This window comes from Abrus precatorius, unplaced genomic scaffold, assembly GCF_003935025.1.
Source record: "Abrus precatorius isolate BTA unplaced genomic scaffold, Abrus_2018 Scaffold8, whole genome shotgun sequence".
Taxonomy (NCBI): domain Eukaryota; kingdom Viridiplantae; phylum Streptophyta; class Magnoliopsida; order Fabales; family Fabaceae; genus Abrus; species Abrus precatorius.
This window is the reverse complement of record NW_020874428.1, coordinates 16,055,094-16,082,363: the sequence shown is the minus strand read 5'-3', so window position 1 is coordinate 16,082,363 and position 27,270 is coordinate 16,055,094. Positions and strand designations below refer to the sequence as shown.

At 29.4% G+C, this 27,270-nt stretch overlaps 2 protein-coding genes across 4 annotated transcripts; both read left to right on the top strand.

The window, feature by feature from the left end:
- The first annotated feature begins 1,906 nt into the window (after positions 1-1,906).
- LOC113847316 lies at positions 1,907-11,999 on the top strand. 3 transcript variants are annotated; one of them, XM_027476329.1, is made up of 12 exons: positions 1,911-2,080; positions 2,159-2,274; positions 2,465-2,494; positions 2,586-2,722; positions 3,746-3,922; positions 4,603-4,666; positions 4,793-4,900; positions 7,948-8,101; positions 9,348-9,437; positions 9,791-9,846; positions 10,273-10,330; positions 11,355-11,997. In XM_027476329.1, exons 1-12 carry the CDS (start codon positions 1,999-2,001, stop codon positions 11,411-11,413), a joined length of 1,131 nt encoding a protein of 376 aa, XP_027332130.1. In that variant the 5' UTR covers positions 1,911-1,998; the 3' UTR covers positions 11,414-11,997. The 3 variants fall into 3 exon arrangements, with proteins under 3 accessions (XP_027332128.1, XP_027332130.1, XP_027332129.1); XM_027476328.1 differs by having other exon boundaries at positions 1,917-2,080; positions 11,336-11,999; XM_027476327.1 differs by having other exon boundaries at positions 1,907-2,274; positions 11,336-11,998.
- Positions 12,000-21,892: 9,893 nt separating this feature from the next.
- LOC113848264 lies at positions 21,893-23,568 on the top strand. Its single transcript, XM_027477713.1, has 2 exons — positions 21,893-22,235; positions 23,219-23,568. The coding sequence occupies exons 1-2, from the start codon at positions 21,949-21,951 to the stop codon at positions 23,523-23,525; spliced, it is 594 nt and encodes a 197-aa protein (XP_027333514.1). The 5' UTR covers positions 21,893-21,948; the 3' UTR covers positions 23,526-23,568.
- The last annotated feature ends 3,702 nt before the right edge of the window (positions 23,569-27,270 follow it).

Below are 27,270 nucleotides of genomic sequence, written 5' to 3'. Positions count from 1 at the left end.
CAACAACATTTTCCGTAATTATACTTGTTAAATGTTTAGACTCTACGTATGATGACTAAAGTACTATGTAAAACAGATATTCAACAAGTCAACGATATTCTAATATAGTTATAATGATAATGTTTAATTCGAGGATTAACTTTACTTTTAGAAATAAACATATATAGTTTTTCAATATCACATAATATCTGTACAGGACAGTTTGATTTATTTGTATCCTAGCTAAAATGATATTGTCTATTGTAAATTTTTGTCATTTTTTGTAAGATTGATTTAATTTGAAAAAGGAACCAAATTTTTTCAGTAATTTACATTATAAATGTAAGAAACAAAGGCTAATAAATATAGGTATACTTCAGGAAATTATAATAAATGAAATAAAACCATGTAAACAATGCTTATTAGGAAAAACAATAAAAACTGAAATTAAAATAATAGAAAATAAATTTAGTTGAAATAAATAACATACGATAGAAGTGATTTAAATCTTAATAGTGACTATCACATTTTTGGGAGATATGTAGAAATTTTTAAATTCTAACTCTTGCTGCACTATTCAAATTGATTTTTTTTAATTTAAAATTTAAATCTTAATACACTCCATTAAATGTAAAATATTTTTTAGATGATATAAATTTAAATTATTATAATCTTATCTAATCTAAATTTAGATTTAATATTTAAAATTGATAAACTGTATTAATAAAGATGAAACAAATTTTAATTGAATTGTAATTTTAAATTTTAAGTATTTTTTTAGTTTTTAAATTGTTGTCTCTTTATTTCATTCTTATTTAGTAAAATAAATTTATTATTATTAAAAATAAATTATTTATTAATTTTAAATTTCTAAAATTTTAATATAGTTATATAATATATTTTTGATTTTTTTTATAAAAATTATTTAAACTTAATAGTTTTCAAATAGTCAACTTAAACTTATTCGGTTCACAAGTTCCTTTTTTCAAAGCTGTCTTTTAGACGATAGGTGAAATACAAAAAATTCAATAAATGAGAAAAGAAAATTAAGAAGATAAAAAATAAAATAAAAATAGTTAATATTTGAATGAATTGAAATAAGAGGGAAATTGATAATTTTTTTATGGGTTAGATGAGTAAGAAAGAAATAAAAATAAATAATTACATTATATTAAAATATTCATAAAAAATTAAAATTAATCTTAAAAATAATTTTTTGTTATAATATTTTTCTTAAAATAAAAACTGATTTTCATTCTTTTATAATTTTTATATATTTAAAAATTAAAACAAAATAAAAAAAAATTACGCTTGCTGCCTTCCATCTCCTCTTCCTCCTAAATTGGTGTTTTTAGTTTTTATGGTAAGAAAAAAAATCCATAGAAGTCAGGTGTAACGGTGTATGTTTGTTTGTGGTGATTCCTAAACGATAATACAACTCAAAATCTTCATTATCTTCTTTGCTTCACTTCAACTAATTATAAAAAATTATTATTATTATTTAAAATATTTTAGAATTTATGAAATGTTTAAAAATAAAATTATTTAAATTTTGCTTTTCTTTCTTTTTAAAAGTTATCTTATTTTCTATTGCATCACGTGACATTTTTAATGTTAATTATTTAATTTAAACTATAAATTTTTAAATAAATTAAAATTTAAAATTATTATAATCTTGCGTAATCTTAATTTAAATTAAATCTTTAAAATTTGATACACTGTATTAGCAAAGATAAAAGAATAAAATTTTAATTTAATTTGAAATTTAAATGTTTTCTGTTAATTTAAATTTTGTATCTCTTTGATTTATTCTAATTTATATATTATAAAATATTTATCGTTATATAATGGATAAAATTAAAGATAATTATATAATATATTTTGAATATTAAATATTTATATATTTCAAACAGTAGACCTCCATCACGGCTTGGTTTCTTCTCGAGCTTGAGAAGCAGCGCCGCATGTAATTTGAACACAACACAACATCATCGTCTTCTCTGCTACGCTTCGACAAAGATGCCTCGAACGACCACCTTGGAGTGCCCGGGTTGCCCTCCGCTTCGTGCTCTAACCTTCGACGCACTTGGCCTCATCAAAGGTCCTTTTCCATACCCTTCTTCTCTTTCTTCATTCATCACTTTCTTTTTCTTATTTTTCTCTCTCTGGTTTGTGTTAGTTGTGGAAATCCGTGATAAGCAACGAGGAGTTCCCCAAGTGGTAGAGAGGTGGGGCGAACCCGAATCATCCAAATCCGTTATGGCTGTTTCAATGATTCATCGCAACACTCACCCTGTATGCCTTCTCTTCTCTTTCCAATTTTATTCTCTCCTTTAACCCTTAGACCTCAACATTGTGAAATTAATGCATTGTTTGGTTCACATCAGAGCGAATAACTGTAAAAATTTGCTTTTAGTTTGACCATAGAGAAATCCGACAGAAAAATAAGATTCTTATTATTTTCCTGTCTTTTCTGGTATTGCAGTCATTAGCTGTAGCAAGGAAAAATGGACAGGTAAGTTGCTTCAGGGTTCTCAAAATAATTTGATTTTCGATATTTTCTATTAATCATTTAGCACTCAAGTTTGTCTATATTTGTTCCACAGATTGAGGTTTTGAGCCCAGTAAATGGAGATATTCAGGCTACAGTTTCGAATGACAGTGATTTAGATCTTCGGTCTGAAGAGAATAATATTGTTGGCTTGCATTTATTTGCAAAACAGAATTTGGAGTTAGCTTCCAGGTATATAAATTGTTACTGTTTGACAGTATAATTTAAGTTTGTCTTTTATTCTTGTCTCTATTGTATTCTGATTCTGTACTTAATTGAACTGAAGTATTGAAGAGCAATAACAATAGTGCAATTTTTTTTTTTTCTGAATAATTCAATTCTTTATGCAACAGGGTATACATGCAACTTCTTTGATGTTTAAATACTTTGTTTGTTTAGCATTCACATGTAATCCTTCTTTGTAGTTGTTAGAAACTTAGAATATTAGGGTTATTTATCTTTTTATTAGTGAATTTGGACATGTACTGGCTAACTTAATAGATAAGGGTTGAGAGGAGGGGGGGTGTCTAGTCAAAGCATTGGCATGAACGTGTGATTAGTTCTTTCTGTTTTTTGGTTACACACCATGACAAATGCATTGTGAATCCTCTATTGCAGACTGGAAATGGACCTTATTAATAGATGGTTTACTAACGAAGTGTTTACACTTGGGGAATTTGGAAAAATAAAGATGGAAAGTCGAAACTAGAATCAACTGCGTCAGCCCCTGTTAGTTAGGCCTTGTTAATTGAGAGTAGACTTTGTTAGAAAAGCTGTTAGATTCAGTTAATGAGATTGCTGTATATAGAGGCAGAGAATGTCAAGGGAGTCAGTTAATTGGTGGTTAGTTATGGGTTGGGGAGATCAGGCTCTCGCTCCTGGGGAAGACACCATTGTACACTATTCTTGCTCATCTTGACTGTGGATACTCATTGATACAGAGTTGGAGAAGGGTATCCAAAGTAGATTTCTTTACTTTCTTTCTGTTAATCTCTATATTCTGAACCTGTATCAATTAGTATTTACATAGAGCTATATCTTCAGTCTCTGTGCACATGAACTTTTGCCTTCATGTTCAAAATGCATTAATTCCTTGCATTATGCTCTTATTTATGTCCGTGGTCTTGTATGTATGACTTAATGCTAGTAGCCACTAGCCACTTAATTTTGTGTTTGTGTACTTCCTAATCATATGTATGTGGTGATTGTTTTTAGGTTATATACTTTACTTACGTGCACAACCAAAGGAAATGCATGCATAAGGTCCATTGAAGCTGCTGATTCACTGACAGGATCTTCCATTGGTTCTTCAAAAACATGGAACGTATGTTCTGGTGGTAACATCTTGTGTTGCAAGGTGGACGGAAATGAGAAGTTTGCTTTATTTGGAGGGTGAGGGTTTACAATTTGCATAAATGTGGCACAGAAACTTGAAGGTTCAGTTGAATGCCAACGAGTATTGAACAGTTTGATTAAATTATTTATTTAACTTTGATCATAGAACATTTTATTAATAGTGAAGAGAGAACATAATATAAAAGACAAGTCACCTAGCTAGCATGGTAAGAAAATGGGAACTGAAAAGAGGGAAGGACATTCAAATAGTGGATTGTTTTGTTTTGAGGATCTGTCCTAGGAAGTCCACTGCAATAATGATTAGCATAGGAATTCCTTTTTAAAGACTGTCCTCTTCTTTGTACCCAATGGCACAACCTTTGTGATTGGTCACTGTAGCCATATAGTCTGCATTGCTATACTCAATAACCCTGTAATAAATCTGCAGAAACTATTGCCAACTTTGTGGGAAAACTTGCCTGCTTCATATGATAAATTATGAGCAAATTCCTCTTGATAGATAACATTTGACTCAACTAAACTGTAAAAACTAATAACCATCCCCTGGGGCATGAATGCTTTGACAACTTGCCCTCTGTTTATTTGGTGGATGCTAATTTCAAGTGGCATTAGGGATGGCCTGCATAATCAATTACTTAAATTTATATGAAATTGGATTGTTTCATGAGTTTAAGGAAGCCAGCTGAGAAATAATGAACAAAATATGTTATTTGTAGGAAAGGTGTTGAAATTAATATTTGGGATCTTGACAATTTCACGAAGATCTGGAATTCCAAGGCTGTGAGTCTTTCCGCCACTTTTCATTTTAGTTAGTAATTGTTAACTTATCTTCCTCCAGTTTTATCTTTTACTAGTGGACATACTTTATTTGGTGGTTGATTTTACAAATCCTTTTAATCTATGCAGCCTCCTAAAGATAACCTTGGTATATTTACACCTACTTGGTTCACCTCTGCTACATTTCTTCAGAAAGATGACCATCGAAAATTTGTTGCTGGCACCAACAGCCATCAGGTAAGTTTTTATTCTCTCTATAGTGCTTAATTCTACATATACTTTTAATCTATGCTGCCTTCTAAAGATAGCCTAGGTATATTTACCTATTTGGTTCACTGATAAGGTTTTAAAGTGAACTTTATTAAATTTCACAGAGTACCCAAACACACAAATCTAGTAGATAAATTACTACGAGCCTTAGAGCCAGGTTCTCCTCTGAGAAACAGTTCTCAGCCTTACAAACAGAAAATACATTGTACAGTAGAAAACTACCTATAACCTACCTGTAACTACACACCATACAATGAAATAACTGTGATATAACTTCCCTATTACAATTAAATATTGCTGTGGCACCAATAACCATTTTATACTGCCTAATTACACAATTAAATAATTGTTAAATAACTGCCCTGCCATATAATTACCCTATCATTCATTTTGGCCTGCTATTTTCTTATTTCTACTACATGTTGAGGGTTTTAGTACTCAAAAGTTTTTAACTAATGGGCAAGTATACTCTTAAATTGTAAAAAAAAGAAGCGTTAATGTTTTCCCAGTATCATTCTCACAGAGACTATATTTGCAAGCATCAACTACTATTGTTCCTTGAATGTTAAGCAGTTCTAAAACCTGAGAACTTTGAGGTTGAAAATAATAAGAAATAAAGTGAATAAAAAACTTGAAGAACATAAAATATGGAGAAGTTAACAAGTTGATTTAATATGGACAAAAGCCTGAGACTTCGATTTCTTCTCATGAATACCTGCATCTCTCTCAATTCAATCCTATTCAATTGTATTATATAGTAATTGCAAATCATCAAATCTTAAGTTCCACTACCTAATGTTCATAGAATAATCACAGTCTTCTTACTTGTATGTTACTCTAATAATTATAAAAAATAACAAATAAATAAGACCATTTAGAAATATTAGACGTATTAAACTCAATTAATTGATTCGAATGTTAAAGGATAGATTGATCTTCATACCTGATAAACTCAAATTAATTGATTCCATAAAGCTATTAAAGGTTCAATTGTTTATTAATTGATTAACTAAGATTAACTCTTAATTGGTCAATTCAAGAATATTAATGATAATAAAGAGATAATTTTAATTGACAAATAATATCAATTGTATCAAAAAAGGTTACATTATAAGAATTCACCTTAACCTTATGGTAAGGAGTGTTTGGTTACTTATAATAATAGAGATAGAAACATAAGAAACTAAGCATAGAACATTCATAACCCTAAATAGTGATAAAGATATCATAGTTGATATGCTCTTAAAAAACACCAGTTTTGTTCAAGTCTTCATTGGAAGCATGCCTGAACCCCCATGCTCAAAGTTGTTGTCTTCTTTGTTCAGGGTGTGCTCAATATCAGCATGCCCTATGCTCAGGCCCTGCAACGCTAAAAAAAAGAAATTTTAGAAGTTTTGGAGGGCATCTTTGGTCTTTTGAAATTGGATTTTGAATTTTCAACCTTGTACTCCACCTCCTTTGGGCACAAACTTTACATCTCCATCCTCAAATTCCTTCACCATTTACACTCACATCTTCTCTCATTCTGATCATTATCTCTACATAATTGCCAAGGGTGACGTTCTTCATCACAGAGTTGGTGTTTCTTTTAGAGCAGATCAACCATAAGGGTTTTTTTTACTCACTGTTTAGGATTATCAATGTTCTATGTTTAATTTTTAGTGTTTCTATCTTTATGATTATGTGTAACTAAACATCATTTGCCATGAGACTGAAGTAAATTCTTATGATATAATTTCTTTTGAACTTCAGTTTGATTTTATGCCATTGATATTCTTTTTCAATTAATAGGCAATCAAACCTTTAATGGATTAATGAAATCGAAAGGTAATTTGAGTTTGAGTAATAAAGATCAATCTATTCCCTAATCTTCCAATCAGTTAATTGAGTTTGATAAGTCTAATGTTGCTTAATGATCTTATTTATTTGTTACTTTTTGTGATCATTAGAATAACATATAAACAATTTTTTTTATTATTCTATGATCATTAAGTAGTGGTAAAATTAGATTAGATGATTGATAATTACTATAGCATAATTGAATTGATAAACATCTAGGTAATCATAAAAAGAAACCAAAACCCTAGACTTCTATCCATATTGAATCAACTTTGCAATTTCTTCATATTTTTTCTTCAAGTTTTCTATTTGCTTTATTTCTTATTATTTTCTACCTCCAGTGGGTAGATATTTGCAAATATAGGTATTTTCTCAATGCTTTCTTTTATTACAATCGATGGGTATACTTGCCCATGGATTGAAAACTTTTGAGAGTACTAAAATCTGCATGGTTAAAATCCTCTTCCTTTCAGATCTTTTACTGATTCCACCCATTATTTACTCTTTTTAACAATTCTTTATGATTTGGCCAATTTTAACCAAGTTGCACTATCATCATTTTCTACAACAAAATTAAGAGAGACTTATTCAGTTCAAGAGAAAAAATAACAATTATAATGACAAAATAGAATAGAATCGTGTTAGATAAAGTGACAGAATGACAATCTGTCAGTAAACAAGCCACATAGTGGGTTTATTCTTTCCACAATCCAAAATATGACTCAAATCTTGATTCTGAGATATAACGTTCATGTCTGCTACATTTGCTAAGGAAGATGACCGTAAAAATTTGTTGCTGGCACCAACATAGTTTTTATTTCTAATACGCATGAAATATTCTTCTTTGATATCCCTGAACATGGTGTGCTAGAGACTTTTTAGATATATTAATAATTTGCTCTCAATGTAGAATTCCAGAGAATTAGAAATGATATTTTGTGAGAAATCTTTTTTTCAAAAAGAATAGTGGAGTATTTGACCTTTAAGTCACGTGATATCTTCCTGATTTTATTGACAAATATAAAGTGAGTAATATGATTTCAAACTGCAGATTTTCTTTAGTTAACTTTTCAATTCAGAAATTGAAAGATTCTGTTTGTTATTTTTTAAACTAGCAGCTATATAATTATAATTTTCTCATTACACATTATTTACAATCTTGGTCTTCTGAACAGGTTCGCCTTTACGACATATCTGCTCAGAGGAGACCTGTTCTTTCATTTGATTTCCGTGAGACACCGATTAAAGCACTAGCTGAGGATATAGATGGTTATACAATTTATATAGGGAATGGGTCTGGTGACATGGCTTCTGTTGATACACGCACAGGTATCCCAAAGTCATGGGAAAGTTGTCATAAATTTAAAGAACAGTGCATTAACTTGTGCATGTATTATACAGTGAACTACTTTTCCTTGATGTTCCTTATCTTTCATTTGTGACTATCTTTTAACACTATTTACTTGACTGAAGTCTTGTTTATTCCTTATATTGATAATGATTCTATAATTATTTTTCTTTTGGACAATGTTATCAGTTAGTTATTTGTTGCCAATGATTGTTGGATTTGGTCTCTTGAAAAATTCATCTTGCACTTCAGATGGGAGAGTTTGATGCACTTATATAGCAATTGATGTAAACCTGAAAGTTGTGAGTTCCAAATGTTGAGTCACAGCTTGATCTTTTTTTCTTTCCCCAAAAGGGAACAGTTGAACTAAATTTGTAATTGTTGAACATTTCATATTTTAGTATGCTTAAAACAAAATTCCATCGTGTTGTACCTTTATTGAGGACAAAATTTAGTGATATTTTTTTTTTGTGGGTAAGGTTAGGTTAAGCTTAAGATAATGGGGTATCTATCTCAGGAACACAGCTTAAATTTTTTGTGGTTTTCAATTTGGCTTCCGGAAGTGTCACTTTTATGCCTTGTGTAACCTCTATGCTGGTGAATATTGCTTTTTCTTTAATTAAGCTTCTGTTACTTGTTCCAAGAAAAGGGATTCTCTTACTAGTCCCCAAATAGCTTAGGCATGACCATGTAAATATCAATAAATATTAGGAGAGATTCTAATTATTGCTTATGAATAGTTATGCTATTCTTCATTTCATTGATGAGAGAGGGAGGGAGGGGGGATTATTTGTGTAAATACGATTAAGACAAGAAGCTTCATTTGGCTTAGTGGCTTTTCTATTGGCATCTGTTACTACAATTGGTTGTCAAATGGTGCAAATGCATTATGCTTAGCTTCTGCTGTCTTATTGGGGTAGCACCTATTGGAGAAAAAGTGGTAGAAACCCAACTTATGTGGGTTGGGATCATGTGAAGAAAGCATACAGAAGTCCTAGCAAGGAGAGTGGGTCAAATGGAGGGTAAACTATAGGTGAAGCAATTAGGAAGAATTTAGAGATCAATATTTTGTCTGTAGATATTATTATTTATGACAGAAACTTGTGGTATTGTTTGATCCATGTAACCGATCTTACCTGGTAAAAAACAGTTGGTGGTTGTTCTTTTTGTTGACCATTTTAAATAAGTTTTTATCATAATTATTTTAACAAACTTTTTTTATTGCAGGAAAAATGTTGGGATGTTTTTCTGGAAAATGTGCCGGAAGCATCAGATCCATAGTCAGGCACCCTGAGCTACCTGTGATAGCTTCATGTGGTGAGCACTGCTCTGTGTTATGCCTTTGTTTCATATTTATATATATATATAGTTTAATTATAATGAATATTCTCTGATGCAGTCTTTGGATCGCAATTTATTTTTAGTTTCTAAAATTTTTTTGTTTTCTGGAACAAATTCATATCTTCTGTTTCATCATCTACCTTTTGCATGATTACTGCTGAAGCTTATCCAAAAACTACAGAACATGTAGTAACTGGGTTACCTTTTTTTCTGTATAAAATACACTTCATTATTCCTTGGTTTGCTAAAATTCTATTAGGTTCCTGTTATCAATGTAGTTTGCCATGCCCATCTTAATGCTCATATCATGATCTTTTTTTTTTATTCAGGACTGGACAGCTATTTACGCCTTTGGGATACGAAGACAAGACAACTTCTTTCTGCTGTAGGTTTTGTACCCTAGTTCTTTGTCTGTAGCAGCTTGCTATATAGTTCTTGTTTGAATATGTAGGCCTGGAAATTAAAATGATTTAGTGATATTTAGTTATTTAGTGGAATATCAAATAAATTGGCCCTAGGAAAACTACGACCTAAAGGCCATTAACCTGTGCTAAGATTGAGCTTATATTCTGATAAGGCTGTTTGCCATATAATAGTTGTGGGGGTCAAGGAAAAAAGATGGTATTTTGTGAAGATACCCATTTTTCTAATGGCTTTGACATGGAAACCTTACTATACACAATCCCCAATTACTGTCTGAATTGTTTGTAATTATTTTCTGCTTATAGTTGTAGGGACCAAAGTTAGTCATTTTTTAAATAATTCCATATTCTTGTAGTCATAATCATTTATATATTTTTACTGTCCGCAGGTTTTCCTTAAACAACATATCATGCACGTTCTTTTTGACTCCAGCTTCATTATTGAAGGTTAGTATTTTTCTTCTTTTTCAATATAGTATTTTAAGATCTTCATTAAAAAAATTTGAAAGAAGAAACACTTTGAAGATCATAGAATGATTGTTGATGCCTGGAGTAGTTCACTATTGGTCATACCTTTGCATTAGTTTAATGAACAACAAAATCTTGAGTCTGAAACAAACAATGACCTGCCGTTAAGAGACACCTGTAGAATTTAGTATGAGGAACTGCAATTGATTTGTCATTGAGTATTAGAAACTGCCACTCTGTTTAAAAACTTGCTTACCAGAGTTTGTGAATGGATCCTAAAATGGGAACTAAGCCTTTAAATTTTGAATTAGTAAATATATGTATTGTATATTTGTGGTTCTAAATGCTAGATTTACACAACATTTTATTTTAAAAGAGGTTAGTGGACTCTTGCTGTGTAGCTGACCGCATCAGATGAGCAGTAGAATTGTGAATCCTGATGTGCCCTCATTGATCATATTTAAGGCCTCATCTGCTATTCTGCTGGAGTACAAGTTGTATACTATAGTATTTTTCTTTTCTAAATATGATTACAATTTACGACTGACTATTCCTCCCAGCAGTGATTGACCTGTACTACTTTGACACTAGAATATGAATCACAAAGATTGCATAATGAAATTCTATGTGATGTTCTACAAACTAAAATACTGATAAAAGAATTTTACGCTGAAATCCACTACAATAAACTGCTAAAAAGACTAATTCATACCTTGAATCTTCAATTTTTTGGGTACCTAGCAGTTTATGTTGAGCAATATGATGGATTTCACCCTGCTTCCCCAAAATATCACAATGCTTTAAGAATTATAATTTTCTCTTGTCTTGGTTATTTTTCTTTTGTCCTGAATTCTGGACCTTCCAGTTTCTTAACATTTTTAATATTTTTTATCAGTACCATGTTTCATGTCTTCGATGATTAAAATTTGTTACAGCAACTTACTCTACCCCTCTAATTTTATAAAACCTAATATATATCCTCAGGGGCGGATTTGATACCCAGCGAGGAACAAATTCCAACTGAGATCATGGACAGGGAAGAAATTGAGGCGTCGCCTTTAAAAAGAAAAAAAACTTCTACAGACAAAGAACATATACTAAATGGTAGTGAAAGAAAGAAAAGATCTAAGCAGAACAAAGAACGCAAGAAGTCTGAAGGAAATGATGGACGTGAGAAGATTGCATCAAGAGATGCAGGAAGCAAGTCATCATCCAAGAAAAGAAATAAGAGCTTCCAAGGTTGTGATTTAGATGGATTAAATACCATGTAATACAAACAAGGTATTTAAACTAATATTAGGATGCATGCTGATGAAGCCAGAAAACTTTGAATTATGGCAGGAATTTACTTTTGGTACATTAGAAAAGCTTGAAGGTGACTTTATGGGGAAGTGACTTAATTTATATGGCAGTGCGGATGTAAATTTGTTCAATTTTGTGAATTCTCTATACATGAGAGTAGTGTGTTAAAGCTATCCAACGTAGAAAGAGATTTAGATTTAGGCGTCTCCTGACTCATTGGCAAAATGTTGTGTATTTTGTTATTGAAGTTGTTGGCTTGTGGTCAATCCATTTTGCTTGTGTGAGAGTGAGAAAATGCTTTGCAATTGAATTTCTTTTCTCAATTTATCCAAATTGTTTAAAGTTGAGATATCTTCTATGACTCAAAAATTTTATTGGTTACGTATAGAAGGAATTAGTGTCTACGGAGTAATAAATAAAAGTATTTGGAGGCTCTTTTCTTTTTAGCTTGGTTACTTTTTTTTTCATTTTACTCCATGTTTAATCCTGTCAATATTGTACTTAAAAGTTTTTGTTCAGTCGTTTAATATCAACCCTTGCGTACAAATTGATACTTCAAAAGCTTATCTCGTTTGATGTGTGAACTTCAGCTGACACAACCTGACAGTTTCAGGTTGAAGAGTGCTGACAAATAAAACTCCATTTCAGCATCTCTATCTCATTTTTTATACCTTGTGATTGAACCATAACGTGGAAACATGGGGACTATTTGCCATCTCTTATTTTTTTAATAGTGAACATTTTCAACTTGATCCTTTTTACATGCCTTATTATGCTAGTCTTTCAAAATTTGTTATTTAATGACTTGGAATTATGCCACCGTAAACGACTAATATGACCTTCAATGAAATTCAAGTATGACGTATTCCAGTATTTTTTACAAATTCTAACCTTATGTGACATTGGGGTGATTAACACTTGTATATTTGGTTAACTGAATAGTGTTCTACCATTAGCACATTACACGATCCAAATTATAATTGTGATCTCGTTTTCATATCAAACAATGTCTGTTGATGTATACGTCGTCTAGTTAGACTTGTTTTAAGTATTCAATACAAAAGTAGTTAACATAAAGGTAAAAAAATGTGGTTGTCCTGAGTTTAGAAATGGTTAACATAATAATGTCATTGTCGTTTACCATTGTTAATAAAGATGAAAGTTGTCAATCTTAATGATAAATATGACAGAATAAGAAATTCAAGTGTGACCTAGCCCACTATTCATCAAATTGTATGTGGTTAAACGTGAATAATACATGGTTAACTGAACAATGTTTTGCAATCAATACATTACATGATCAAAACTATTTTGTGGTCAGCTTTTCAAATCAATGTATGCACTGTCTAAGTACTCCCATTTAGAAGTGTCTAACAAATAAGAAACAGTGGTTGTCTTGAGATTACAAATGGTTGAAAACAAAATAGTCTTATTGGTGCTTATCATTGGTAAAAATAAATATCTGAATTATGTTACTCCAAAAAGATAAAGATGAACGAATATGAAATTCAAGTATAACCTTCCTCCCTATTCCTTCAAACGGTAACTTCTATGATATTCTAGTCATTAACACGTGTATGTGGTTACGTTTGAATAATATTTGGATAACTAAATAGATTTTTTATTTTATGATTGACATGATTAAATTTATTTATGGTGATTGTTTAATACCACATTAATGTTGTGATTGTTTAAATTATGTACTTTCCATTATTTAAAGTAAGGGGCAAGATCTTCTTACACTAGTATAAGTAAATCTTCTTAATAAATCTAAAAATTCTTACACACAATTTGAGTCTTTTATTTAAGTTACATCTAACATGTTATAATTTATTACTTTACTGGTTGTTAGATATAAGTTAAATGAAAGACTTAGATCAAATGTAAAATTTTTTTTACTTACACTAATGTGAGAAGATCCTTCTCTTAAAGTAACACATTGCAAAATGACTAATTATATCTATTTATGTAGTTATATTTATCTAACTACTAGCCATCGAGAGAATCTTAATTTTATTACTATTGTTCATAAAAATTCATGTGATCATAAATAGAAGAAAAAAAACTCCAAGCAAATCAATGCAAGGTAGAAATCCGGTAGAGATACTCAAGGACTATTATCAAGATCATATGCCAAAAAAGCAAGCACAACTCATTTCAAGTCTAGCTATGACACTACCTATTCAAGAGAATGAAGAATCAAAGTTTATCTTAAGAATTCACGTGGCTAACCAAGAAGTATGAAGATTAATTCTTAATTTTAACAAATTATTATTTTTTAATTAAGAATATAGAAGACTTATTAGCAAATATTTTTAATTTTGAGTTTAATAAATTGTAATAATGTTCATCTAATTTCTTAATAGTTTTTACTTAGTTGCCACTAGAGTAAATTACTTAGGTTTTGTAAGGTTGAATATTCAACGAATTTAGGCTAAATTTTAACCTCCTCGTTGATTAGTAATTACTCAACAATTAAGAGGATATTGATAGGTAATTACTTAGCAATTAAGAGGAGTATACACGTTTTTTACCTTGGTCGTGCAGCTACCTATCTGATCCCACATCTAGAAATTTTGATAACACATTAAGCAAATGGTGATTTTGGAATTGAATAATACTTTGTGTGAGTTTTCTCTAGGTTCCTTTGCTAGAACTAAAACTGAACTTATCAAGGATTGTACACCTTGTGGCGTTCTTCACTTAGCAATTCTTTTCAAAATTTTGGCGTCACAATTTTCTAGTCTTCTCTGTTTTTTATCTTAATTTGATTAATCACATTTGCAACCTAAAGGAAAATCATTTCTTTGATTCTGGAAATTCAAACACTTGATAATTGGACAATAATCATAACAAAAATGGGAATGTTATCGATTTAAGTGACAATTATGTCTCATGACAACCATGGTGAGTTAAAATTATTACCTAGACCACCATCCCTCCAAATTGTAAGTTCTACGATAGGCATGTCATTAGCATCTGTATATTTGGTTAATAGTATTTTTGAATTGGTTAACTTAACCAGATTCTACAATCGTAGATAACATGAATGAAACTAGTTTCTAGTGACCATTTTATACCCAACTTAATCTTTAAATATATAAGCCATTAAAATGTCAATTATTTAAAATATTCCATTACAAAATAGTTAACAAAGGCTAAAATATGTGGTTATATTTGCATCCCAATTGGTTAAAACTTATTGTAATAATCTCTTGTGGCTTTTTCTTTGAAACTTTCTTCTTCACTACTTGCTCCACAGTTGACATTTTCCTCTTGAATGGAGGTAGACCCTTTCAAGCCACCCATTTTGGACTATGGATTTTCCCAACATCAACTACACATTCGTCCAACTGAATCATGCATCTCTATATCAGTTGCTTTATCATGATCACGTGTATCGTGAGTGCTAGTACATGTAGGAATTTGTTGTACTTGAGACTTAATAGAACGAATACTTTGATAAAGAAAATCACTGACATCTGTACACTCCACTACAATTTTGGCAATTACATAGAATTCTTTGCATAAACCATCATATGTTTCCATTTTTTATTGTAACTGTTTCACATTATAGTTGATTTTCATGTGTGTTTCCTTGGGACATTTTTGCTCCATAAAGCAAAATGTATTTCTCTAGTACTTCCGTCACCAATTTCACGAGTAGGAACAAGAAGTGTGTTTGCACATAATACCCTAAGATCTATTAGTAAACAACTACGCTAAATATGAAGATTATGACGACTGAATACTACACGAAAGATGGTTTCTTGAAGATGTCCAACAACAACATCTTCATGACATCATACAAATAGTTCAAACTATCTAGTTTACACCTACAAATACAACAGTTAATCTTTTTCTCGGAATTCAACTTGAACCTCTTTAAATTTTGTGTAAGTGTAAAATTGCCTTTCAAGCGTTGAGTTTAACCCACAGGGAATTGTGGTGTTCAATGATCCAAAATCATATTCCTTTTCTACCGTGTCTAGGCCATTATCATATTGCTTCACAAATTGCTGGATACTAGTAGTTGAATTTATGTACCCATCAAAGAAGGCATGAATACTTTTGCTTGTTTGCTTATTTATGAACCACCTATTTTGGGCACTAAAAAACATTATTATAATAGCATTTTGCATTGTCTTGCTCATTGGTCAGTGATGATATCTTTTGAAGCCCTTCCTGACAAACAACTCAACCATGGTTCAAATAGCAATACAAATGACTAAATGTCTTTTGACGAAAACAAACCACACTTGAGAAGAATAGATTGTCCATAACGAATCACTCCAACAAATTATGCAAATGGCATATTGTACTTATTTGTCAAGTTGTGTCAAATGACACAATATCTCTAAAGTACTTGTACGTTGTCCTACCTCTTGGTCTAAAAGATGTTCTTCAAATGAGCTCTTTATCTAAATTGAGTTCATAAAAGAAGTTTTAGTTTTGCTCTTGCATTCGACCAAAATATGTTAATAGGGCATTCACATCACCTTCTTTATCTAGTGTTCATCTTTCGATCCCAACGAAGTTTCTAACCTTCTCTTTCAACAAAAGAAAGGTTTCATATCCTCAAACATCATAATCAAGAGACCATAACTTTTTATTCAACCTTACACCAGCTTCATCATTTATTTGAATAGGTTTTTGTTTTCTAATGCATGCTATTTTTTATTTTTGCTTCCGGCAAACAATCTTGATTTGCTAGGACTAAGATGATGAGAATGATCAATAAAAATTGTTTGAATGTACCAAAGACAATATCTTTTAACGCAAATGTGATCTTAATTGGACAGTTATTCTTAATTGTGGCTAGAGCCTTCAAATCAATAGGTATTAGAAAAACATAATTATCTTTTCTTGAGCATGTCAATATAAGATATTTTACTCCAAATCCTTTTCGATCATTCTTTTGAGATTTTTTTAAATCAGAGTTGTCGATCATTCAATGGCTACAATTTGAATGGTGTACCATTTTTCACGATACCAAATGGTTTCAGTTGGAAAAGACATAACTCTTAGAGTCGTGATTTGAATACAATGAGGCTAAAATAATGCGTTTTTTTTTATCTTTTAATTAGAATTAGAATTAATAATTTATCACAACTTTAAATGTAATATTTTTTATTTTATTTATTAGATTTGAATATAATATTTTAGTTACAGAACAAATTAAACTTTTTGTTATTTGGGCCAACAATTGTTTTTAAATACCGTATTATTCGTTAAATGGTATAACCTTCATTCATTCATTTCTACACTCTAAATACGCTGGCATTTTTTTTTAGAGTTTAAATATAATTTTAGCGTAGGTTAATTTTAATAGTTCAATTAATCTTAGAAAAAAAAAGGACACATGGACATTGTAAATAAACTAAGAAAATAAAAGAAAAAGGTATAATTAAAGAGAATTTCAATATAAAGAATAATAATAGGTTAAAATATCATTTTCACGTTGTTTGTTCAATTATATGGCATACATAATAATTGAAAATTTGTAAGCTTCGATTTAGTTTGTATATCATTTCATGCATAAAGACAGCGTTGTGGAGACTAATGATATTTTCATCAGTGAAATCCTAATTTCTCTCACCAACGACGTTGCCCGATCCGATTGCCAGTATCACTGTCGCGCTCTAATGGTGGAAACATAGGAGACACAGATAAATATGAAAGCTGGAGTTATAAATGGAAGAGAAAAACATCCTTTTGAAATAGGTTTTGTCATTTTTCAAGGGTTGAATTTAATTATGTAAAATTAATAAATTTCAGTAAAAATATAAAAGTTATAATAAATATCTTTTAATAAAAATTTATCATACACTCATTAAGTATATTATTTAATGAATAATAAGAAGAGAAAAAGGAAAAATAAAATATATGATAAATAATATAAAATAATTAAAAGAAAATTTTTAATAATAAAGTGAAAATTTTGTATGAATATAAAATATCATAATTTTTTAATGAAAACGTTACGGGTCATATAAAAGAACAAAGAAAATCTGTCTCAAAAATATTTTGAGCATTTAGTTTCAAAAGCTATAAATTTTTACTTTTAAAAGACAAATTAACAAGAAGAATAGAAATCAACACCAAAAAAATGTCTACTATTAAAAAATTAAGATTTAAATTAATTTTTACTAGTATGTTATTTATTTAATAAAAATTTATATTATCGACAAAAATATTATGAACACTACATTGCATTAAATGTTTTATAAATTGATAGTATATATTAGCCTTTTATACCATGAAAATTATCTGTTGGTATTATATATTATTTTGTCAATTTAAATTTATAATGTTGATATTGATTATTTAATCTTTATTTAAGTATATTAATACTGGCTAATCCAACCTTATATAATTAGCATATATATGACTTTTTTTTGTGCTGTTACCGCTACAAGAAAGGAGAATTTCATTATTTATAATAATGTTATTTAATTTGAGAATGATTATTGACAACCATGTCGTAGTAGTTTTAAATAAAATTAGATTTTTTAAATAAATATGTAATATAGGGAGCAAACCTAAATCATTTTACAAGGACACAAATTTATTCTATTTCAATTTTTATACATGCAATGGTAATTAAATTGGGAGTTTGTAATTTTCAGATGAATTAAAAACGAAAATAATTTAAATGAAAGCGGATTAAAACAATGAACATGAATTTAAAAAATGAAAATTAAATTTGAAAAACGAATTTGAATTTAAAATTTAAAAATGAATCAAAAAAATTGAAAACAAAAATTGAATAACGAGAACAATTTGAAAATGAGATCAATTAAGATGAAAACAAACAAAAATAAAAAATGAAGATACAAAAAAATACAAAAATTGAAAATAAGAATAATTAAAACTAACACGAATAAACCTACAAATCACAGATGCAAACTAGGATTACTATGCCGAATTTGTCCAAAACTCAAATGCAATAGAAACCAATTTATCGATATTATAGTCATGAACAAAGACTAAATTTAATCAAATTATGCATGCATAAATCTTAATCAAAAATTGTGAAAAGACAAACTCAAAGCCCTCAATTGATCTAGTAATCCACGTTTGAGATGAGATGTTTCGCGATAACAAATAATTGAGAACATAGATCCGAAGAAATGCAAGCAAGTGAATGGAACGAAATAAATTTTATTCTAAAAAATGGGAAAGAAGGTCCTTACGGACATATAAAATTATCTAACAAAATTATGAAAAGGAAAGTAAAACTAAAAAAAATCACTAGGTCCCTAAAAGTTGACCTCTAATCCTTATAAATATTGATCTTAAAAGAAAATAAAAATAAATAGGCCAAGGCTTCTGCAAAAAGTAAAATAAAAACCCTAAGTAGAAACCCTAAATATAAAAGGTATGTTTTAAGTCTGAACTTAAAAAATTAATAGAAAATAGCTCCAAACTCTAATCAGCATGATCCATACGTCCAAATTGAAGCCCAAAAAGTCATGAATCCATTGCAAAAAGAATAATCCAAAAAGGAGGTCTGCAGAAAAAGTTATAACCAAAATAATGGATAAAGGTCATAATAAAAAAAATACAAAATATAAAGTAAAGATAACAAATATTCATGGAACTTCAATTTAACGTAAAAAATACAAAAACATACTAAATGCAATAAATAAAGAGAGAAAATATATTTTAAAATATGCCATAAGGCTATAAATGTGAGTACAAAATATGAATCATCAACTATTTCTTGTAAATTATTTTTTTCAAAAGTTAATTTTTATTGCTAATAATGATTATATAAGTATCTAAATTACTAGCATAGAAAACTTATAACTATTTGTGGACCGCTGTTGAGGGTAAGAGCAACGCGCTACAACAATGGTTTTAGAAACCATAATCTTCAATTATTTTTCAATTATCTAACAACAATTCAAACTTTCGAACAATTGCTATCTGTGTTTTATCAAAAAAGAATTTGACAACTGAACCATGTCTCTAAATCATTGTCTCCCAACTTTGCTGTTCAAAAGTCAAATCTATATTGGCAATAAGTCTATTCCAAAATGAACAGAAGCCTTCTAATGATGTAATTAATAGAAGCATGAGAAATCAAATGAAAAAATTGCACAAAAAGAATTAAAAACTCAAGTGTGCTAAATTACAAAATGACGGTACAAATTTAGATGACAAAAATTAAAAAGCAATGGATCTATAAACTTAATTTAAATGTTGAAAACTATTTGAAGTCTCGTAAATCACAAGAAACCAAGAATAAGAATTGAATCACAACCACTCAAACCCAAACCTATTAATTTCTACTGCGAATCAAACTGTCTTATTGTCAAAAAAACACATGAATGGATCTTCATAACCCACTTGCCGCAAGCAACTATGTACCATGTACACAAGTAAGAGATAAGAAATGACTAAATATAATTATACTCAATCCTCATTTATAACCATCTTAACATTTAATATCAACACACATTTAACACATGTTATCTCTTTCTATCATTTCACAATATCTATCACATCCATCATTTTTCTCTCTTCTCTTTAATGTTAACAAACTATTTTTAATTATACTAATCACTCTACCCATTATGAAAACCAATCCAAAACCAGCATCCAAGCCTAAACCCACACCCACACACACACACACACACAAATTATATTTATTATTTATATATATGTATTTGCAGTGTTCCCACATATTTATCTTTGGCACGAGAAAGACACCATCCTTGTCTACGAGTTTGCCAGTGGTTGAATGTAGAAACCAATAGTAAATGGTTGTCGTTGGGGACTATAGAAGAAGGGGAGAAATTGGGGATAATGTTCCACATCTTAGAGAAAAAATGTAGGATTGGAGGCTCATATTTCAAATTGAATTACAACTTATGCTCAGATTAACCATAGCCACTTATTTAATATTAATGAACGATTGACATTTATAAACTTATAACTTTTTTCTTTCTTAGATTACGAGTATTTTTTTTTATATGAGATAAAATTTTAACAATTTTTTCCCATTTACGATACAAACTTACCATTTTAGTTAGTTTTATTATTTTCTTTGTTTTAAAGTAGGCATTCTTTATCATCTAGCTCATAGATAAATTGACGAGGAGTTGTTCCTATTTAACTAATGATTTTAAATTTGAGTTCTAGTAAATGTAGTTAGTTATATTAGATACTTAAAGGGAGTGTTTTGCTTCTTGTAATAATCTTACTTGACTCAAATATGATTGTATTAAGATATAGAATAATATATATAAAAAAATGTATTATTTATAGGTGATTTTATTAAAAAATGTTACTAAAGAATTTTAAAAAAATAAAATTACTAGTGCCTTTATAAGGATTATTAATTGAGGTTTATGGTTTTTTTTCCCCTGAGAAATAGGCCTTTTATTAATGGATAATTTTGGAACTGTTATTAAAAATCTGCACCTTGACAGCATCTCTTAATTTAAACTGCTAATAAAGACCTTCGTATTTCCTATTCACACGGAGAATAACCACTGTAACATTTGCAATATAAAAAATCAAATCTAATATAATATTCAAACAACCTATTTTCCAAACAAAACTTAATTAGCTAGGAAACAAATAAACAACCCAATTCACTTATAAAATTTCAAATTCAAAATATGCATATATTGGTTTTATTTTTTTATGATTCCAACTGCATCTTAATGTTAAAACTATAAACAATGAGAATAATTTTTAAAAGAATTGAAGAATAAGAGCTGAAATGAGTATTTTTAAAGTGCCCAATCCATTCTTAAATATTATTAAGTTAACATTACACAACATTTTAAATTAAATCATGGATAATATACTCTTAATTGTGTACACCAAAAATTATTGAAAGGAAGTTTTGAGGAGTAAAATTATAATTTTACCCTAAATAAAAGTATGATTAAAATCCTGTAAAAGCGATAAAGCTTTCAACGCAAAAAGCCTATGAAGCAAGGTGGGGGCGTGGGGCAGTTTTATTGCATTTATCTCAGTTATAATCCATTACGTTCCTTATATATGCACACCAAAGTGCTGTAGTTCACTACATTACGTTATCGAATCACCCCTGCAGTCCAACATAACAGTATCAAATAGTCTAAGGTCTTACATCAACTGGGGCCATGCTCATGATTTTTCATTTGGTTTCCCCCCATATATATATATACTTTCTCAAGAATACCACACACTACATTTTTTAATTAATTAGTTCACATCACATTGGAATTGGGGTTTGATTTTTCTATCATTCTTCTTCTTCTTCTTCTTCCCTCTCTTTATTTGTGAGCCAAAAAATGAATAAAAATGGATACAAGGAGGAAAATTCATGTTGCTATTTCCATCCAAATCAAGTAGTTATTGGTGTGTGCCCTTTCTGCTTGAATGAGAGGCTCCTCATAGTGGCTGCAAAACAAGGCCATCATCGCCCCTTTGCTTCCATAGCTTCTCACAAGGTTCAACAGAGGAACCCTTCAGCTTCTATTCACAGGATCTTTGCTTTTGGTTCTCTTTTCGGTCGCCCAGAATCCCACCACTTGAAATCTGAGAACTATGACCAAGATGATGCCTCCCCCAGCCCAGAAGGAAAGAGCTTATTTTACACATTGCTTGCTATTGCTATTATCAAAATTTATTATTCTTGTTCTTCTACCTCTTTGCTTAATTATGATTTATATATAAAAATAAAATAAAGGAAGAGTTGTCTTGGGTGGGATTAAAATTTTAAAGTGTTAATTATGATTTATAACTTATTTTTCTTGTATAATGTTTAGAGGCATGTTAATAATGCATTCTCTGTGATTGGTTAAATTTTTAAAAAAATAAACAAATTTTAAAAACTGATTAATTCATAAGATAAGTATTTTGTTTTGTTTTTAATTAATAAAATAATATATTAAAAAATGAGTTCAAAACAGTGTTTTTATTATGTTATCTATGTTCATTATGAGGTGTGAGAGAATTGGTGTTCATGTGTTAGCATAAGAGTGCATGTGTGCGTGTCTTCATGTGCAACATAAGATTATGATGATGACGAAATTAAGGTCTTAAGCTTTGCTGCTAAGAGTGCCAACACAAGAGGTGAAGGCTTTCAAGTCTATCAATTTTTTTATTTCTTCTTCATGGCATGGCGTGTGGGAGTTGTAAGTAAACGACAAGAGCATTATGATGCTTAAAATATATTTTGTGCAAGATCATATATTTGATGGGAAATTGGATTACAAAAACAAATTGTTCAAAATGTCATTCATGTTTCAAACATAAGTATGATATATATATGTCAATGTCTAATACAGTTTCAACCCACTTCAAATTGGTGTGCCTACTAGGTTGATTTACTCCAAATCTATCTATTACATTGATTGATTTTACTTCTTATTCTCTTTAATGGGTTTGTCGTATGTGAAATGATTCTACATAATTTAAAGTTTAAATCAAAACTAAGCAAACTTTAGCATCCTATTCACTTTATTTACTCTTTTCAATAACTTGTAAACACTTAACTTTTCTTTGTGTTTCTTGGTATCTACAAATTATAATGACATGGTGGATTGACTTCAACTTTTCAGAGTCCTTCATCTCAATCAAGTTTGAAGAAAATGGGGTGGCCTCGTGGGAGAAGAACAATGTCCCTAATAAGGTATGTATTCAAAGAATTCTAAACAAAGAGGGGAAGGAGAGGAAGAGTGTGATAGAACATGGAAAGTCAAATAACGCATTTAGATGGCGAAAGCGTATAGGGCGTTTGGTCCATCTCATCCAATGGAAGAGGTCCAATAAGGGTGGTGTGGGCCACGTTGGAAACAAGGTGGAAGGAGTGAAGGTGAGAAAGGGTTGGATGAGAACGCTGACAAAGAGAAAGACCGTGGAATAAAGGAGTAAAAAGAAAGTGACACACTTGCTGCTGCTTTTTTTTTTTTTTTTTCAGTTTTTGTGGGGCTAGGATTACTCCTTAGTGTGAATGTTATGTTATGATATACTATATTATAATACTATTCACAAGGTACATTAAAATGGTAGCTTTGCTGATTAATCTCTCAAAAATGTGCTTTAGATTACATAAAGAAAAAAGAGAAAAAAAGGGATCACTTTGCATGCTTTTGAGTACTTGGGAATGAGGTTCTTGTAATATTTTTGCTTTTCTTTTTAGTTGTTATAATATGGAGTTATGGACAATACAGGCTGTAAATGATATAAACAATTGGTTGCTCCTTTCCATACGGCACTGCAAAAACCGTCCATGTTAGGTATCCATAGTGGGAAACAAATAAAGCATAAGGGCCCTATACCATTGTGCCATAGGGCTTGTCTTGATAGTGGGAAAAATGTCTTGTTACCACAATTTTTAAAATAAGATTCAAATGGATTTTCGCTATTCAGAGAAATGTTTTGTGAAATTATAAATTTTATCCATGATAATCAACCATGATTAGGCCTCTGCAATTTGTTGCCAAGAAGTGGTATCGTGGGTAGGACCATTGTATATGCCACATTAGGACCACATCGGAAGGGATCGACAGCGAAAAGCTTCACCGACTAAACGAGAATGACTAGACACGACGAAATCATCCCTCAACTAAAATCAACAAGTGCATCTCATCAGATGGACACACAAAGTGTGCCAATATTTAGCTTTTTTTAAAAAAAAAATTGATTATTTTAAAAATTATTTTCACATTTTAAAAGGAATAATTTTAAATCTCTTTATCTTTTATTTTTATAAGTTTTCATAAGTATTAAATATTTTTATATAATAAACCCATACATTTTTTTTACTTAATAAAAATATTATCTTCATTCACATTAATCTATATACAGACAGAAAAAAAAATATATAGACTAAGAAAGTCAATCATTTTATTGAAATTATTACGTATAATTTTTTTATTAGATAAAAATTATTTTATCAAGAATAATAAAAATAATTATATATTTCTACCTCTCTTTCTATTTATTTAACCATAGAGAGAAAAATTCAAGACAGCATAAATTATTACTTTTTGTACTAAAATCCTTTGGTTTATAAAAGATAGTTTCTAGTGTAAATTTGTGTCATTTTCCGTAGGATTGATTTAATATCTCATATCATAAGAGAAATCACTTATTTTAGTAATTCAGTAATATACATTATAAATATAAACAACAAAAGATGATATAAAAGTAGGTGCACATAAAGAAATTAAAGTAAATAAAAATAAAAGTATGTAAACAATGCTTTATTAAGAAAAACAATAAAAAATGAAATTAAAATAAAAGAGAATAAATTTAGTTGAATTAAGTAACATATGATAGAAGTGACGTAAGACTTGACAGTGACTTACATTTTTGGGAGACTAAAAATTGAAATAACAAAAAAAATAAAAAATAAAAAGATAATTTGAGGCAAAGACTTTTAAAAGGCCAGATACTGAGATAAGCTCTTATCTGAAATTAGCCTTCTAACATTAGGAATGTCTAATTTAAGTTTTGGCTACCTTTCAATTTTTAATTTACAGAATCACTTAATGGTAATAATTAAATATATACTTAAAAATTAATGAAAATAGACATTTAATAAACTCTGAAATATAAATTTATAATTAATTGAAACGTTAATTTTATGTCACTCTAGGTGAGAAAGGCACGCATGTACATTCAAATTATTGGGCACCACAGATTTTATCTTTAAAGTTAATTTTAAATACGTTTTAATTTTTAATTAAATAAAAATAGATGAAAGGGATTGCCATCTTTTGGGCGTGGCTATATGCAGTAACACAACTGTGGCCATGATTCACTGTTATTCGTTAATACTTTTGTAAAGATATATTTTGTATATATGAAGTAAAATCTCTTCAATGCTTTCTTTAATTTTAAATTTTATTTTTAAAACATGTATACACCAAATAAATAAATATAAAAATAAAAAATATATACTATTACATATAGTATTAACTTTTATATCTTCAAATAATATTTTTTTTGTAGATAAAAAGTATTTTGTAAACTGAAAAACTAGGAAACAAAAAGTTGTCCAATTTTATTTGGAGAGATATTTTAGAAATGCATATATATAAACAAAATAAGAGAGAGAAAAAGGTAAAATCAAAGATAGTTAGGGCAATATTTATACGTAACTGATGAGTATTAATTCTGGAATAATAACCTTTTTAAGAGTTTTCTTAAAATAGAGTGTGTATGAATATTTTTAACTAGTGATTTTTAGAGAGTAGGTTTGTTTATCATAACAAATAATTTTTTCTACAAATGTACATTTATTTTCAATTCAATATTAATTTAAATTTAAATTTTGTATATTTTATTTAATTGAATAGAATATTTAACATTAATAATTATTAATTTTTTATATTAAAATAACACTGAAATTGTTAACAAATCTACCTAAGAGAAAATTTCCCTGTGCCATTTTTCCCCGCTCAACAACTGTGGCTTTGATGTAAAAGTTATGCAAATTAGTATTTTTACATATGAATATGAAGTGTTTTGAATTAAAGTTAAAATATATGAAAAAAATAAAATAAAAATGATACTAGTAATATTTTTTTGTTATTTAATGTGAAAAACAAACCCAATTATTGAGTGGCAGGAAAATGTATAATTAAATTAAGAAGTATGAGGGTAGTTGAATGGTATTTATGAGTAAAATAGTGATAAATAAAGTGTATTGGTTAATTTTATTTTGATTGTTGTGAAAAGAATAGTTAAGGTCTAAGAAGGGTATAGGAAGTAGACGCAGGTCCAACTATGGGCCATTTTGAGCGTGACTTTAAGCCTACCAATTCAGAAACAGTCCCAACACCTCCTCTTATCCCCATGTGCTTTGTTTCAACTACTTTTCACTTTTCAGGGGTTATTTTCTTTTACAATTTTATTTTTAATCACAAACTTATTACATTATTTTTTAATATTTGTGTAAGATATAACGTATGATGATGGTAGAGGATGTGAGTACATCTACTGATCAATGCTCATAACCTTGTGTCTGGGACATGTTTGGAAAAGGGGAAAGAATTGAACACTCATACCAATTATTCACTTGTTTTGGACACGTGTTTGACACACTTCCCACACAATTTAATAATGTCGTAGGATTAGGGACGAAAGCATTTTTAGGACCCAAATTTAGTGTAGTAAAAGACTATGCAATCGGTGGAATAAAGAAAATCAGAACCTTCAAAACGGTTCAGATTTTAAAATACTAACTTAGAATCAAAGTGGTCCCATCTCAACGGTTCCAATTTGAATGGTGTACCAATTTTCCACTGTATTTTGTGTGGGAAATGACAATACGCTCAGAAGCGCCATTTGATTACAGTGAGGCTAAAATAAATGTAGGATTTTTTAAAATAATTTTATATCTTTTAATTAGAATTATAATTTTTTAATAATTTACCACAACTTTAAATGTAATATTTTTATTTTATTTATAAGATTTGAAAAAAATATTTTAGTTATAGGAAAAATCAAACTTTTTATTATGTAGACCAACAAATATATATATAAATAAGGCGTTATTCATTAATGGTATAACTTTCGTTCATTCATTTCTACATTCTAAATTACATTAGCATTTTTCTTTAGAGTTTAAACATAAATTTTCCGTTGATTAATTTTAATTT

What these genes read in the sequence shown, in the direction of transcription:
- LOC113847316 (XM_027476327.1), top strand. Translation starts at nt 1,999, where the DNA reads ATGCCTCGAACGACCACCTTGGAGTGCCCGGGTTGCCCTCCGCTTCGT. An exon ending in TAGCAAGGAAAAATGGACAG is followed by an intron (nt 2,495 to 2,585) that starts GTAAGTTGCTTC and finishes TTTGTTCCACAG; the next exon opens with ATTGAGGTTTTGAGCCCAGT. An exon ending in AAGTTTGCTTTATTTGGAGG is followed by an intron (nt 3,923 to 4,602) that starts GTGAGGGTTTAC and finishes TGTTATTTGTAG; the next exon opens with GAAAGGTGTTGAAATTAATA.
- LOC113848264 (XM_027477713.1), top strand. Translation starts at nt 21,949, where the DNA reads ATGAATAAAAATGGATACAAGGAGGAAAATTCATGTTGCTATTTCCAT. An exon ending in GATGCCTCCCCCAGCCCAGA is followed by an intron (nt 22,236 to 23,218) that starts AGGAAAGAGCTT and finishes CTTCAACTTTTC; the next exon opens with AGAGTCCTTCATCTCAATCA.